Here is a 14,379-nt window from a genome sequence, read left to right as displayed (position 1 = left end):
AGAAGAGAGCTGGGGACAGAGTGCTGAGCAGGGCCTGTTGGGCCAGGCCAAGGGGGGATGGTTTGAAGTGCAAGAGGGAGGCTGAGAGTGGAGAGAAGGAGAAATGTTTGGTGCTGAGGGTGGGGAGAGCCTGTGCCAGGCTGCCCAGAGAGGTGGAGCTGCCCCATGGCTGGCAGCAGTGCAGGGCAGGTTGGTTGGGGCTGGGAGCAGCCTGCTGTGGCTGCAGCTGTCCCTGCAGGGCTTGCCCTGGGTGAGCTTGGAAGGTCCCTTCCAGCCCAAAGCAGTCTGTGAGTGGATGTTGCCCTGTCCCTGGCAGCAGAGGTGCCCAGGCACACCAGGGCCATGGCTCACCACATCCAGGAGCTGGAGCAGCTTTGCCTTTCCAACCCACCCAGCCTGTGCTGCCAGAGTGCTGGACTGGGAGCTGCTGCTGGACTGGGATCACACCATCCACCCTCACTAACATTGTCTGCTTCCCTGCCAGCTGCTGTTTGAGGAACCTGCTCCGCCAGCCCCTCCAGCCCACACCCCCCAGGAGCAGCTCTGGCTCTGCGCTCGGGAAGCTGAGTTCAACAAAGACTACAAGCTGGCATCTCTGTACCACCAGCAGGTGAAGAGCCTCTGCTTCCTCCTGCCCATCCTGTGCTGGCAGCACCACACTGTGGTGGCACTGGTGCCGTGGGGCTGTGGCACACTGTGGCACTGGTGGCTCTGGTGCCGTGGGGCTGTGGCATGCTGTGGTGGCGGTGGCTCTGGTGCTGTGGGGCTCTGGCACGCTGTGGTGGCAGTGGCACTGGTGCCGTGGGGCTGTGGCACACGGTGGCGGTGGCTCTGGTGCCGTGGGGCTGTGGCATGCTGTGGTGGCGGTGGCTCTGGTGCTGTGGGGCTCTGGCACGCTGTGGTGGCAGTGGCACTGGTGCCGTGGGGCTCCGGTACACTGTGGCACTGGTGCCGTGGTGCTCCGGCATGCTGTGGCACTGGTGCTGTGGGGCTCCGGCATGCTGTGGTGGTGACACTGGTGCCATGGGGCTGCGGCACGCTGTGGCGGTGGCACTGGTGCTGTGGGACTCCGGCACATGGTGGCTCTGGTGCCGTGGGGCTGCGGCACGCTGTGGCAGTGGTGCCGTGGGGCTGTGGCACGCCGTGGTGGTGGTGGCAGTGGTGCCGTGGGGCTGCAGCACGCTGTGGCACTGGTGCCGTGGGGCTGCGGCACGCCGTGGCGGTGGCTCTGGTGCCGTGGGGCTGCAGCACGCTGTGGCGGTGGCTCTGGTGCCGTGGGGCTGCGGCACGCTGTGGCAGTGGCACTGGTGCCGTGGGACTGCAGCACGCTGTGGCAGTGGCTCTGGTGCCGTGGGGCTGCAGCACGCTGTGGCAGTGGTGCCGTGGGGCTGCAGCACGCTGTGGCACTGGTGCCGTGGGGCTGCGGCACGCCGTGGCGGTGGCTCTGGTGCCGTGGGGCTGCAGCACACTGTGGCACTGGTGCCATGGGGCTGCGGCACGCTGTGGCAGTGGCTCTGGTGCCGTGGGGCTGCAGCACGCTGTGGCAGTGGCTCTGGTGCCGTGGGGCTGCAGCACGCTGTGGCAGTGGCTCTGGTGCCGTGGGGCTGCGGCACGCTGTGGCAGTGGCACTGGTGCCGTGGGACTGCAGCACGCTGTGGCGGTGGCTCTGGTGCCGTGGGGCTCCGGCACACTGTGGCGTTGGCACTGGTGCTGTGGGGCTCTGGCACACGGTGGCACTGGTGCCGTGGGGCTGCGGCACATGGTGGCCGTGGCACTGGTGCCATGGGGCTGCAGCACGCTGTGGTGGCGGTGGCACTGGTGCAGTGGGGCTGTTTCACACAGTGGTAGTGGTGCCGTGGGGCTCTGGCACGCTGTGGTGGTGGCACTGGTGCCGTGGGGCTGTGGCACACTGTGGCAGTGGCACTGGTGCCGTGGGGCTGCGGCATGCTGTGGTCGTGGCACTGGTGCCGTGGGGCTGCGGCACGCTGTGGCAGTGGCTCTGGTGCCATGGGGCTGTGGCACGCAGTGGCGGTGGCACTGGTGCCGTGGGGCTGTGGCACGCTGTGGTGGTGGCAGTGGTGCCGTGGGGCTGCGGCACGCTGTGGCAGTGGCTCTGGTGCCGTGGGGCTGCAGCACGCTGTGGCAGTGGCTCTGGTGCCGTGGGGCTGCGGCACGCTGTGGCAGTGGTGCCGTGGGGCTGTGGCACGCCGTGGTGGTGGTGGCGGCAGTGGTGCCGTGGGGCTGCAGCACGCTGTGGCACTGGTGCCGTGGGGCTGCGGCACGCCGTGGCGGTGGCTCTGGTGCCGTGGGGCTGCAGCACGCTGTGGCGGTGGCTCTGGTGCCGTGGGGCTGCGGCACGCTGTGGCAGTGGCACTGGTGCCGTGGGACTGCAGCACGCTGTGGCAGTGGCTCTGGTGCCGTGGGGCTGCAGCACGCTGTGGCAGTGGTGCCGTGGGGCTGCAGCACGCTGTGGCACTGGTGCCGTGGGGCTGCGGCACGCCGTGGCGGTGGCTCTGGTGCCGTGGGGCTGCAGCACACTGTGGCACTGGTGCCATGGGGCTGCGGCACGCTGTGGCAGTGGCTCTGGTGCCGTGGGGCTGCAGCACGCTGTGGCAGTGGCTCTGGTGCCGTGGGGCTGCAGCACGCTGTGGCAGTGGCTCTGGTGCCGTGGGGCTGCAGCACGCTGTGGTGGTGGCACTGGTGCCGTGGGGCTGCAGCACACTGTGGCACTGGTGCCATGGGGCTGCGGCACGCTGTGGCAGTGGCTCTGGTGCCGTGGGGCTGCAGCACGCTGTGGCAGTGGCTCTGGTGCCGTGGGGCTGCGGCACGCTGTGGCAGTGGCTCTGGTGCCGTGGGGCTGCAGCACGCTGTGGCAGTGGCTCTGGTGCCGTGGGGCTGCGGCACGCTGTGGCAGTGGTGCCGTGGGGCTGTGGCACGCCGTGGTGGTGGTGGCAGTGGTGCCGTGGGGCTGCAGCACGCTGTGGCACTGGTGCCGTGGGGCTGCGGCACGCCGTGGCGGTGGCTCTGGTGCCGTGGGGCTGCAGCACGCTGTGGCGGTGGCTCTGGTGCCGTGGGGCTGCGGCACGCTGTGGCAGTGGCACTGGTGCCGTGGGACTGCAGCACGCTGTGGCAGTGGCTCTGGTGCCGTGGGGCTGCAGCACGCTGTGGCAGTGGTGCCGTGGGGCTGCAGCACGCTGTGGCACTGGTGCCGTGGGGCTGCGGCACGCCGTGGCGGTGGCTCTGGTGCCGTGGGGCTGCAGCACACTGTGGCACTGGTGCCATGGGGCTGCGGCACGCTGTGGCAGTGGCTCTGGTGCCGTGGGGCTGCAGCACGCTGTGGCAGTGGCTCTGGTGCCGTGGGGCTGCAGCACGCTGTGGCAGTGGCTCTGGTGCCGTGGGGCTGCGGCACGCTGTGGCAGTGGCACTGGTGCCGTGGGACTGCAGCACGCTGTGGCGGTGGCTCTGGTGCCGTGGGGCTCCGGCACACTGTGGCGTTGGCACTGGTGCTGTGGGGCTCTGGCACACGGTGGCACTGGTGCCGTGGGGCTGCGGCACATGGTGGCCGTGGCACTGGTGCCATGGGGCTGCAGCACGCTGTGGTGGCGGTGGCACTGGTGCAGTGGGGCTGTTTCACACAGTGGTAGTGGTGCCGTGGGGCTCTGGCACGCTGTGGTGGTGGCACTGGTGCCGTGGGGCTGTGGCACACTGTGGCAGTGGCACTGGTGCCGTGGGGCTGCGGCATGCTGTGGTCGTGGCACTGGTGCCGTGGGGCTGCGGCACGCTGTGGCAGTGGCTCTGGTGCCATGGGGCTGTGGCACGCAGTGGCGGTGGCACTGGTGCCGTGGGGCTGTGGCACGCTGTGGTGGTGGCAGTGGTGCCGTGGGGCTGCGGCACGCTGTGGCAGTGGCTCTGGTGCCGTGGGGCTGCAGCACGCTGTGGCAGTGGCTCTGGTGCCGTGGGGCTGCGGCACGCTGTGGCAGTGGTGCCGTGGGGCTGTGGCACGCCGTGGTGGTGGTGGCAGTGGTGCCGTGGGGCTGCAGCACGCTGTGGCACTGGTGCCGTGGGGCTGCGGCACGCCGTGGCGGTGGCTCTGGTGCCGTGGGGCTGCAGCACGCTGTGGCGGTGGCTCTGGTGCCGTGGGGCTGCGGCACGCTGTGGCAGTGGCACTGGTGCCGTGGGACTGCAGCACGCTGTGGCAGTGGCTCTGGTGCCGTGGGGCTGCAGCACGCTGTGGCAGTGGTGCCGTGGGGCTGCAGCACGCTGTGGCACTGGTGCCGTGGGGCTGCGGCACGCCGTGGCGGTGGCTCTGGTGCCGTGGGGCTGCAGCACACTGTGGCACTGGTGCCATGGGGCTGCGGCACGCTGTGGCAGTGGCTCTGGTGCCGTGGGGCTGCAGCACGCTGTGGCAGTGGCTCTGGTGCCGTGGGGCTGCAGCACACTGTGGCACTGGTGCCATGGGGCTGCGGCACGCTGTGGTGGTGGCACTGGTGCCGTGGGGCTGCAGCACGCTGTGGCAGTGGCTCTGGTGCCGTGGGGCTGCAGCACGCTGTGGCAGTGGCTCTGGTGCCGTGGGGCTGCAGCACGCTGTGGCAGTGGCTCTGGTGCCGTGGGGCTGCGGCACGCTGTGGCGGTGGCTCTGGTGCCGTGGGGCTGCGGCACGCTGTGGCAGTGGCACTGGTGCCGTGGGGCTGCAGCACGCTGTGGCAGTGGCTCTGGTGCCGTGGGGCTGCGGCACGCCGTGGCGGTGGCTCTGGTGCCGTGGGGCTGCGGTACGCCGTGGCACTGGTGCCGTGGGGCTGCGGCACGCCATGGCACTGGTGCCGTGGGGCTGCAGCACGCCGTGGCACTGGTGCCGTGGGGCTGCGGCACGCTGTGGCACTGGTGCCGTGGGGCTGCGGCACGCCGTGGCGGTGGCTCTGGTGCCGTGGGGCTCCGGCACGCCGTGGCACTGGTGCCGTGGGGCTGCGGCACGCTGTGGCTCTGGTGCCGTGGGGCTGTGGCACACAGTGGCACTGGTGCCGTGGGGCTCCTGCTGCTGGGGGCTCAGGCAGCCCCAGCCGCTGTGTGGGGGGCAGGAGGTGTCTGTGCGCGGCGGCAGTCCCGGCAGTCCGTGAGGGCTTTCCTGGGCAGATGCTGCTCTCTGCAGGATGTGAGGCACAGCCTGGCCTGGTCACTGAGGACCTCAGCCCCCAGGCCGGGGGAACTGGGGTGACCTGGTCCAAAAGGTGTGCTGGGTGGTGCTGGGAACACTGGGGCCTCCGGTGGGAGCGGAGGAGGAGGAGGTCAGCTGGAGGAGGACCTGTGCGAGGTGAGGGGAGCTCAGATGAAGCCCAGAACAGCCCTAGCCAGGGGATACCCTGGCATGTGGTGGGACAGGGGCTTGAGTGGTGCTTAACGGGGCTGGGCTGGCCATGGGATCACAGAAGGGATCTCTGGAGGTGACTGAGTCCAAGCCCCCTGGCAGAGCAGGGTCACCTGGGGCAAAGCAACGCAGGAGCACATCCAGGTTGGCTTTGAAAGTCCCCAGAGGACACTCGACAACCTCACACCAAAGAATTTCCTCCTCATGTTGAGGGGGAAGCTGCTGGGTCCCAGCTCACCTCCATCATTCCTTGTCCTCTTCCTGGGCACCACTCTCAAGAGCCTGGCAGCCTCCTCTTCCCTCAGCTACTGACAGACATTGATCAGATCCCCCTCAGCCTTCTCCTCTCCAGGCTAAGCAGCCCCAGGGCTCTCAGCCTCTCCTCACAGCAGAGCTGTTCCAGGCCCTTCAGCATCCTCACAGCCTCCCCTGGACTCTCTCCAGCAGGTTCCTGTCTCTTGAGCTGGGGAGCCCAGAGCTAGGCTCAGCATTCCAGCTGTGGCCTCCCCAGGGCAGAGCAGGGTGGGAGGAGAACCTCCAGGCCTGCTGTCTAGGGCAGGAGGAAGCCATGGGCTGTGCAGTGGTGTCCCCAGCCCAGTGATGCTCTCCTTTGTCTAGAGGGTGGCTCAGGACCAGTGCAATGCCCAGCCCTGGCTGGACTATGGCATCTTCTGCCTCCTGCTCCAGGATACACCCAAAGCCCAGCAGTGCTTCCAGCAGGCTCTTTCTCTGGACCCCCACAACCTCCAAAGGTGCTCATGGGGGGTGGGTGGGAGCTGGGAGCGTGCCCCCAGTGCTGCCTGGGGGCTGTCTGACCAGCCTGAGCCTGTCCCCAGCTTGCTGCTGTGTGGGATTGTGGCTGTCACCCTGCAGCACTGCGAGGAGGCTGAGATCTTCTTTGAGTCTGCCTGCTGCTTGGAGCCCTCCAGTGTGGTGGCCTGGACCCTATCAGGTATCAAAGCAAACAGGTCCTGAAATCACTTGGGCTGGAAGGGAGCTGTAGGCTCACCAGGCCCTACCCCAGCACTGCCAGGGCACCACTGAGCCCTGGCCCCCAGCCCCACTGAGCCCCGGCCCCCAGCCCCGCTGAGCCCTGGCCCCCAGCCCCGCTGAGCCCTGGCCCCCAGCCCCGCTGAGCCATAGCCCCCAGCCCCACTGAGCCCTGGCCCCCAGCCCCACTGAGCCATAGCCCCCAGCCCCACTGAGCCATAGCCCCCAGCCCCACTGAGCCCTGGCCCCCAGCCCCGCTGAGCCCTGGCCCCCAGCCCCGCTGAGCCATGGCCCTCAGCACCACTGAGCCATAGCCCCCAGCCCCACTGAGCCATGGCCCCCAGCCCCACTGAGCCATGGCCCCCAGACCCGCTGAGCCATGGCCCTCAGCACCACTGAGCCATAGCCCTCAGCACCACTGAGCCATGGCCCTCAGAACCACTGAGCCATGGCCCCCAGCACCGCTGAGCCCTGGCCCCCAGCCCCACAGCCACACAGCTCTGGAACCCCTCCAGCCATGGGGACTGCACCACTGCCCTGGGCAGCCTGGGCCAGGCCTGGACAACCCTCAAGGGGAAGAAACTGTTCCTCATGGCCAACCCAAACCTGCCCTGGGGCAGCTTGAGGCCATTGCCTCTTGTCCTGCCCCTGGTTCCTTGGGAGCAGAGCCCAAGCCCCAGCTGGCTGCAGCCTCCTCTCAGGGAGCTGCAGAGAGCAATGAGGTCTCCCTCAGCCTCCTCTGCTCCAGGCTCAACACCCCCAGCTCCCTCAGCTGCTCCTCCCCAGCCCTCTTCTCCAGACCCTTCCCCAGCTCTCTTGCCCTTCCCTGGCCCTGCTCCAGCTCCTCAATCTCCTTCTTGGAATGAGAGGCCCAAAACTGAACCCAGGACTTGAGCTGTGGCCTCAGCACTGCCCAGTCCAGAGGCACAATCCCTGCCCTGCTCCTGCTGGCCTCACTATTGCTGCTCCAGGCCAGGCTGCTGGTAGCCTTCTTGGCCACCTGGGCACTCCCTGGCTCATCTCCAGCCACTGTCAGCCTTTCCCACCAGGCAGTTTCCAGCAGTTCTCCAGGCTGGGGCATTGGAGGTGGTGTTGAGGACTCTAGAGCCAGGCACAACTTCTGTCCTGATCCTCTTCTGCCTGCTCTGACCTGGGGGTTAGGGGAAGAGTTCTGCTCTGGCTTCCATGTCTGCTTCTGCTGCTCTCTGTCCCCCACAGGTTTGTTTTATGAGCTGCAGGCCAATGATGTCCAGGCAGAAATGGACTTCAGGGAAGCCAAGAAGCTGCTGGGAGCACAGGGGAGGAGCATCCCCGAGGCTCTGCAGGGAGAAGGAGGACAAGAGGACACTTCCAATGGGTGTCTGAGGTCACCCAGCCCAGCCCCAGAAGAACCTGGGCCAGGTAATGTTTGGTGAAACCAGAAGGTGCCCTGGCAACCCTGAGGAGGGGTCTCAGGGTAGTGTAGGACATGATGGACAGTGGAAGGAGAGGAGGAAACCTCCAAGTGTTTCACTGTGAGGGTGGGGAGGCACTGGACCAGGCTGCTCAGAGCATTTGTGGAGGCTCCAAGCCTGGAAGTGTTGAAGGCCAGGCTGGATGAGGCCTTGGGCAACCTGGGCTGGTGGGAGCCCATGGCAGGGGCTTGGAGCTGGAGGAGCTTTAAGGTCCCTTCCAACCCAACCCAGTCTGATATTCTAAGAGGAGAAATACAAAGGGTGAAGGAAGAGGCTGTGGAGTGTGAGCTAGAGCAGAGTGAGCACAGTGAGGGGCAGCAGCAGGCCCTGTGCTGCTGTCAGTGGTGCCACTTTCTGCTGGCAGTGCACCAGAGCCCTGCCTTACCCACAGCCTGCCAGAGGCTCTGCCCCAGCCCAGTGCTGCAGTGACTGCTTCACAGACTCTGAGCATCTGCAGATCAGAGACCTTTATTACTCCATTCTTTGTGCTTATGACTGACTTCTGCTAAGCCAGGGGCTGGCAGGGTGCAGCCTCCAGCTCACAGCTCTCCTGCAAACAGTAGAGCTCTGCAGTGGCTCTGCTGCCACTGTGCACAGCTCCTTTGTTAGCTTCTGGAAGTTAGCCCCCATCCCACTGCTCACTGGAGATCCCCTCACAGGGCATCTGTGCTGGTCTCAAACAGATAACTTTGTTCCATCAAGGCTGAACTCACTGGCTCCCACAGTTGCCCCTTGGTGTCTTTCTACAGCCAAACCTTGCTGTTCCATTCCCTGCCACGTTGTGGGTAGGCATGCCAGCAAGCACAGGGGAGCCTTCAGCACACACAGCAGCATCCCCACTAGCACCAGTCCAGCTTTTGCCAGGCACAGCAGCCAGCCTGAGATGCCCCACTCACTGAGCCAGCCTTCCAGCCCCAGGAGCCCACTGCCTTCTCTCAGCTTCCCCTGCCCCACCAGCTCCTGTGTGTTCCTAGGAATGGAAGGGTGGGCAGTGAGGTTCACCTCATCCCCTCGAAGTTCTGAGATCCATGGCCATGTGTGAGTGACAAGAAGCCAACAGCAGCCCTATTTTGCAAGGCAGCATGTCTAACAGAGCCCTCACCTGCAGCTAATGGGCACTTCAGAAGCCAGAGTGTTCTGCCTCACCACCCAGCAGCCATCCTGCTGAGCTGTGCCAAGGCCTTCCCTGCTGCTGCACCAGGAGCAGAGCCTGGCAGCGATTATCCACAGGTCTATATTAGCCTCACAGCTGGGGTCAGTCCCCTGTGTGCCTGGCTTCTGTCTGTGCTGGGACAGCTGGGTGTGGTTTAGACCATTGTACCCTTGGGGGTTAAGATGGGCAATGCCCCCAGGGAGCACTGCCCCTGCAGCATGGGAGGGCAGCCCAGGCCAGGCAGCAGCCCTGTGCAGGGCCAGGCAGACCTGGCAGGCCCTTTGCTGAGGTGCTGGAGGGAATGTTGCACCACAGAGAGGTGTTCCTGAATGCTGTCTCCATGGGGGTCACATCCTGCCCCACCTGTAGTTCTGTAAATTGATGGGATCTGCTCCCCTGGCATATGTGAAGCAGGTGCAAGCTGATGTCCTGCTGCTGCCCCATAGAATCAGCTCCTCTGGCTCCAGCTCAGCACTTACATGACTGGCACAGGTCACTTTATCCAGCTCCCACCTGGAAGCAGACACCACCACTAAGCTGTCTGTCAGCAGTGTACCACTGAACAGCTATGGAGAGGCTGCTCTGGGCATGCTGGGGAGACACAAACCCACCTCTGGTTCAGTGCTGTCACTGACATGCCCCAGGTGGCTGCACAGATGGGCAGGGTCCAAGTGCCAGGTCCTGCCCTCTGGCCACAGCAACCCCAGGCAGAGCTACAGGCTGGGGGCAGAGTGGCTGAGAGCAGCCAGGCAGAGAGGGACCTGGGGGTGCTGGCAGACAGCAGCTGAACATGAGCCAGAAGTGTGCCCAGGGGGCCAAGAAGGCCAGGGGCATCCTGGCCTGCATCAGGAAGAGTGTGGCCAGCAGGAGCAGGGAAGTCCTTGTGCCCTGTGCTCAGTACTGCTCAGGCCACCCCTTGAGTCCTGTGTCCAGCTCTGGGCTCCTCAGCTCAAGAAGGACATTGAGAGACTTGAAGGTGTCCAGAGAAGGGCAACAAAGCTGGGGAGGGGTCTGGGGCACAGCCCTGTGAGGAGAGGCTGAGGGAGCTGGGGTTGCTTAGCCTGGAGAAGAGGAGGCTCAGGGGAGACCTCATTGCTCTCTGCAACTCCCTGCAGGGAGGTTGGAGCCAGTGGGGGTTGGGCTCTGCTCCCAGGCAAGCAGCACCAGAGCAAGAGGACACAGTCTCAAGCTGTGCCAGGGGAGGTTCAGGCTGGAGGTGAGGAGAAAGTTCTTCCCAGCAAGAGAGATTGGCCACTGGGATGTGCTGCCCAGGGAGGTGGTGGAGTCCCCATCCCTGGAGGTGTTCAGGAGGGGATTGGATGTGGCACTTGGTGCCATGGGTTAGCTGTCAGGAGCTGCTGGGTGTCAGGTTGGACTTGGTGACCTCTGAGGTCTGTTCCAACCTGATTGATTCTATGGTTCTGTGGCTGTGTGGCTCTGTGGCTATTCTGTGGTGTCAGGGGGTGAGGGTTTGGCAGGACCATCGCTCTGCTGTGACAGATCCTGCTCCTCAGCAGTGCCAGTCCTGCGATGGCGGCGCAGGTGGTGTGCGGCGCGCAGGGAGCCACCGTGCTCCATGGCAGAGCATGGCCGAGGAACTCAACAGCTCCCACACACTGCTGCTGCTGCTCTGCTGCTGTGGGCAGTGGCCAGAGTGGCTGGAGGGCTCCCCTGGGATTCTGGGGCTGTGGGAGGGCAGAGCTGTCCCTGTGGCAGTCATATATGAGGGGTACCCAGGCTTAGGTGTCCTGAAAGCTGTTGCTGTGACTTCTGTGAGGGCTCAGTGCCCACACCTCCATCAATGAGCTGAGTGAGGACATAGAGGCAGCCTCAGGCAGCTTGCAGATAACGTCAAGGTGGGTGGCAGTGTTGATGTTGTGCAGAGGGCCCTGGCCAGGCTGCAGCCATGGCTGAGGCCAAGGGGATGAGGTTGAACAAGGCCAAGGGCTGGGTCCTGTCCTTGTGTCACAACCACCCCAGGAAGGCTCCAGCCTGGGAGCAGAGTGGCTGCAAAGTGCCCAGTAGAGAAGGCCCTGGGGGTGCTGGGTGCCAGCAGCTGGAGAGGAGCCAGGGGGTGCCCAGGGGGGCAAGAAGGGCAGCAGCAGCCTGAGCTGGAGCAGCAGTGGGGTGCCCAGCAGGAGCAGGGCAGGGATTGTGCCTCTGGGCTGGGCACTGGGGAGGCCACAGCTGTGCCGCCCTGCGCTGAGCTGAGCTGCTCTGCGCTGCGCTGTGCTGCTCCGTGCCGCCCTGCGCTGCGCTGTGCTGGGGATCAGCTCTGCTCTCAGGTTCTGTGGGTGCCTCACAGGGCTGTGCCTTGCTCCAGGCTCTGGTGCCTTGCAGCTCTCCGGCACAGCCTCCTCTGCCTTCACATTAACTGAAGCTGTGGCTATGGGCACCTGGGGTACTGCAATTGATTAATTCCTCGTCGAATGGAGCTCACTGGAACAGCCCCCTGCAAGAAACATTCCTTCCCAGCTCTTTTCTCTTTCTTCTCTTCCCCATTCCTGCCCAATTTTGCTCCAAACTGGGCAGCTGATGGCAGACTCCTTGCTTGCACTTGATGGTTGTTGGTCTCTTTCCAGAGAGGGCTCCAGATGGCTCAGCTGACAAACTGCCCAAGGTGGTGGAGCCTGCCCGAGCCTGTGCAGCACCCAAGGAAGAGGCCACAGCACCTGAGACAGCCCCAGGAGGTGAGGGGATGGGGTCTGGGAGATGGCCTTCTGCCGTCAGTAGGGAAGGAAGCACTGAGCTGTGGCCATCCTGATGCCAAGGCAAGACACTGAGGCTGGTTCTACAGAGTCACAGCATGGTAGGGGCTGGAAGGGACCTCCAAAGATCATGCAGTCCAGCTCTCTGTGTAATGTGGTGGGTTGGAACGTCCCACTACATTAACTAAGCATGACCAGCTCAACTGGAAGCAAATGGAAGCTGTATTTACAAAGCAAAACTACACTCTGCAACGGAATGCAATGAATCTGTACAAAGTGGGCAGGAGCTGCAATATTATACAGGGACTTACAATCAGCATGGAACCCCCCCTGGTCAAAACGACCAGGGAAGCTGCACCACTGCCCCCCAAACCACCTCCTTTCCCCCTGGCATTGGAAGACAAGAGATGTTAGGAGAAATGTTAGTTCAAAGCAGCAGTGTTAGTGTCCTTATCTGCAAGGGCAGGAGCGTGATCCTCCCCAGCAGAACAGCCACACCAGAGAAGAAAAGAAGGAATGAATGAAATGTGTAAGACTGTTAGGGTACATCTGCCTCCATCCCACACATTCTAGCCAATGAAATTCGTTTAGAGTCATCTTCTGTTCTCCTTTCTACACCCAACAGTGAATTGTTTCTATTTTTCTACTTTCCTGCTCGAAAGCTGCAGCTAAATTTTAAAGGCGTAGCCTAAACCTGCCACAATCCATCCCTGCTGAACAGCTGCATTGGCTGTTGGTACTATTCATCCAACAACCCCAGGCAGTGCTGCAGGCTGCGGTCAGAGTGGCTGAGAGCAGCCAGGCAGAGAGGGACCTGGGGGTGCTGGTTGATGGTAGGGTGAACATGAGCCTGCAGTGTGCCCAGGCAGCCAGGAGGGCCAAGGGTATCCTGGCCTGCATCAGGAAGAGTGTGGCCAGCAGGAGCAGGGAGGTCATTCTGCCCCTGGACACTGCACTGGTTAGGCCACACCTTGAGTCCTGTGTCCAGTTCTGGGCCCCTCAGTTTAGGAAGGAGGTTGACTTGCTGGAACGAGTCCAGAGAAGGGCAATGAAGTTGGTGAGGGGTTTGGATCACAGCCCTGTGAGGAGAGGCTGAGGGAGCTGGGGTTGTTTAGCCTGGAGAGGAAGAGACTCAGGGGAGACTTCATTGCTCTCTACAACTACCTTAAGGGAGGTTGTAGCCAGGTGGGGGTTGGTCTCTTCTCCCAGGCAGCCAGCAGCAGAACAAGAGGACACAGTCTCAAGCTGTGCCAGGGGAGGTTTAGGCTGGAGGTTAGGAGGAAGTCCTACACAGAAAGAGTGATTGCCCATTGGGATGTGCTGCCTGGGGAGGTGGTGGGGTTGCCATCACTGGAGGTGTTCAGGAGGAGACTTGATGGGGTGCTTGGTGCCATGGGTTAGTTGATTAGGTGGTGTTGGATGATGGGTTGGACATGATGATCTTGAAGGTCTCCTCCAACCTGGTCCTATCCTATTCCTATTCTATTCTATTCTATTCTATTCTATTCTATTCTATTCTATTCTATTCTATTCTATTCTATTGGTCCCTCACCAGCAGCAGGATCTCGCAGCTCCCCTCCTGCATCTGCCTTGCGCTGGCCTCTCCCATCTAGAGCCACAATTTGTTGTTTAGTTGGGGCTGTGGTTGACTTTACAGCAGGCTTGGCAGAAGCAGTGGAGTCTGCAAGGAAGCAGTGTTGGTAGACGAGTTTTGAGATCCAGCAACTGTTGCAGAGGCCACCTCTGGTCCTGCTGCTGCAGGAGGAAATGATGTTGCCTCTCCAGTGGCTGCCGATGACACCGCGGTCGCCGTCCTAGGTGCTGCCGCTGGCTGCATGCCGCTGCGCCCATTCGGAGCTGCCTTACCGGTAACTCCTCCCTGCCTGTTTCTCCTCATCACTAGAAATCTCTGGGTTTGGGTTAGAATTGCTTCTTCTACACCTGTGCTTACTGCCTTTAAAACTGAAGGATGCCCCTGTGCCCGTCTCTCCCCAGCAGCGCCGCTGCCGCACACGCTCCTTCGTACCGGCAGCAGCGTTACGCGCAGCAGACAAATCACTCTGAGGCGTCTCCATGGATGTTACCCCACAAGTCATCCATGAGTGTGACATTTGTCACAGGGGAGGGGGCTTTTAGAGGTGTTATGGTAAACTGAGGCAGTAACAGCTCCCCTTTGATAGCTTGGTGAGTGGAGCATGAGACTCTGAACCCCAGGGCCGCGGGTTCGAGCCCCACGTTGGGCGCCAGCTACTTTGTGTAATGTAATGGTTTGGAACTTTCCCACCACATTAAGAGAAACTTGCCTCACTCAGCTGGGGAGAGCCAATGGAAGCTGTGTTTGCAAAGCAAAACTACACTCTAGAAGGGACTGCAATGGATGTGTACAAATATCCAGGAGTTACAATATTATACAGGGATTTACAATCAGAAAACAGCACAGAACCCACCCCCTGAACAGGGGAAGCTGCTCCCCTTCCCCCTAAGCTCCTCCCACTTCCCCATAGCTCCTCCCCCTTCCCCCTAAGCTCCCCCCCTTCCCCCTAAGCTCCCCCCCTTCCTCTGCTTAATTAGAAGAAAAGAGATGTTAGAGACTTAGTGTGCTTAGCTCAAGGTCCTTAGATAAGATCCTTTCCAGCAAAGCAGCCAGAAGAGAGAGAAAGAATGAAGTGCAATGTGAGATTGCCAGAATACATCCCCCACAGCTGGCCAATG

At 62.8% G+C, this 14,379-nt stretch overlaps 1 protein-coding gene across 5 annotated transcripts in view; it reads left to right on the top strand.

The window, feature by feature from the left end:
• CFAP70 (cilia and flagella associated protein 70) overlaps positions 1 to 14,379 on the top strand; it is a 39,353-nt gene that overhangs the window by 17,849 nt on the left and 7,125 nt on the right. For all 5 annotated transcript variants that reach the window (XM_068147289.1, XM_068147288.1, XM_068147290.1 and 2 more), the window contains exons 17-21: positions 485 to 610; positions 5,981 to 6,114; positions 6,199 to 6,314; positions 7,571 to 7,753; positions 11,542 to 11,649. In XM_068147289.1, coding sequence (XP_068003390.1) covers positions 485 to 610; positions 5,981 to 6,114; positions 6,199 to 6,314; positions 7,571 to 7,753; positions 11,542 to 11,649 — 667 coding nt within the window. The remainder of the gene's footprint in view (positions 1 to 484; positions 611 to 5,980; positions 6,115 to 6,198; positions 6,315 to 7,570; positions 7,754 to 11,541; positions 11,650 to 14,379) is intronic.

Source organism: Melanerpes formicivorus, unplaced genomic scaffold (genome assembly GCF_026170545.1).
Source record: "Melanerpes formicivorus ecotype bairdi unplaced genomic scaffold, bMelFor1.0.p_v2 SCAF_14, whole genome shotgun sequence".
In the NCBI taxonomy this organism is placed as follows: Eukaryota; Metazoa; Chordata; class Aves; order Piciformes; family Picidae; genus Melanerpes; species Melanerpes formicivorus.
This window is presented reverse-complemented; position numbering and strand designations above follow the sequence as displayed.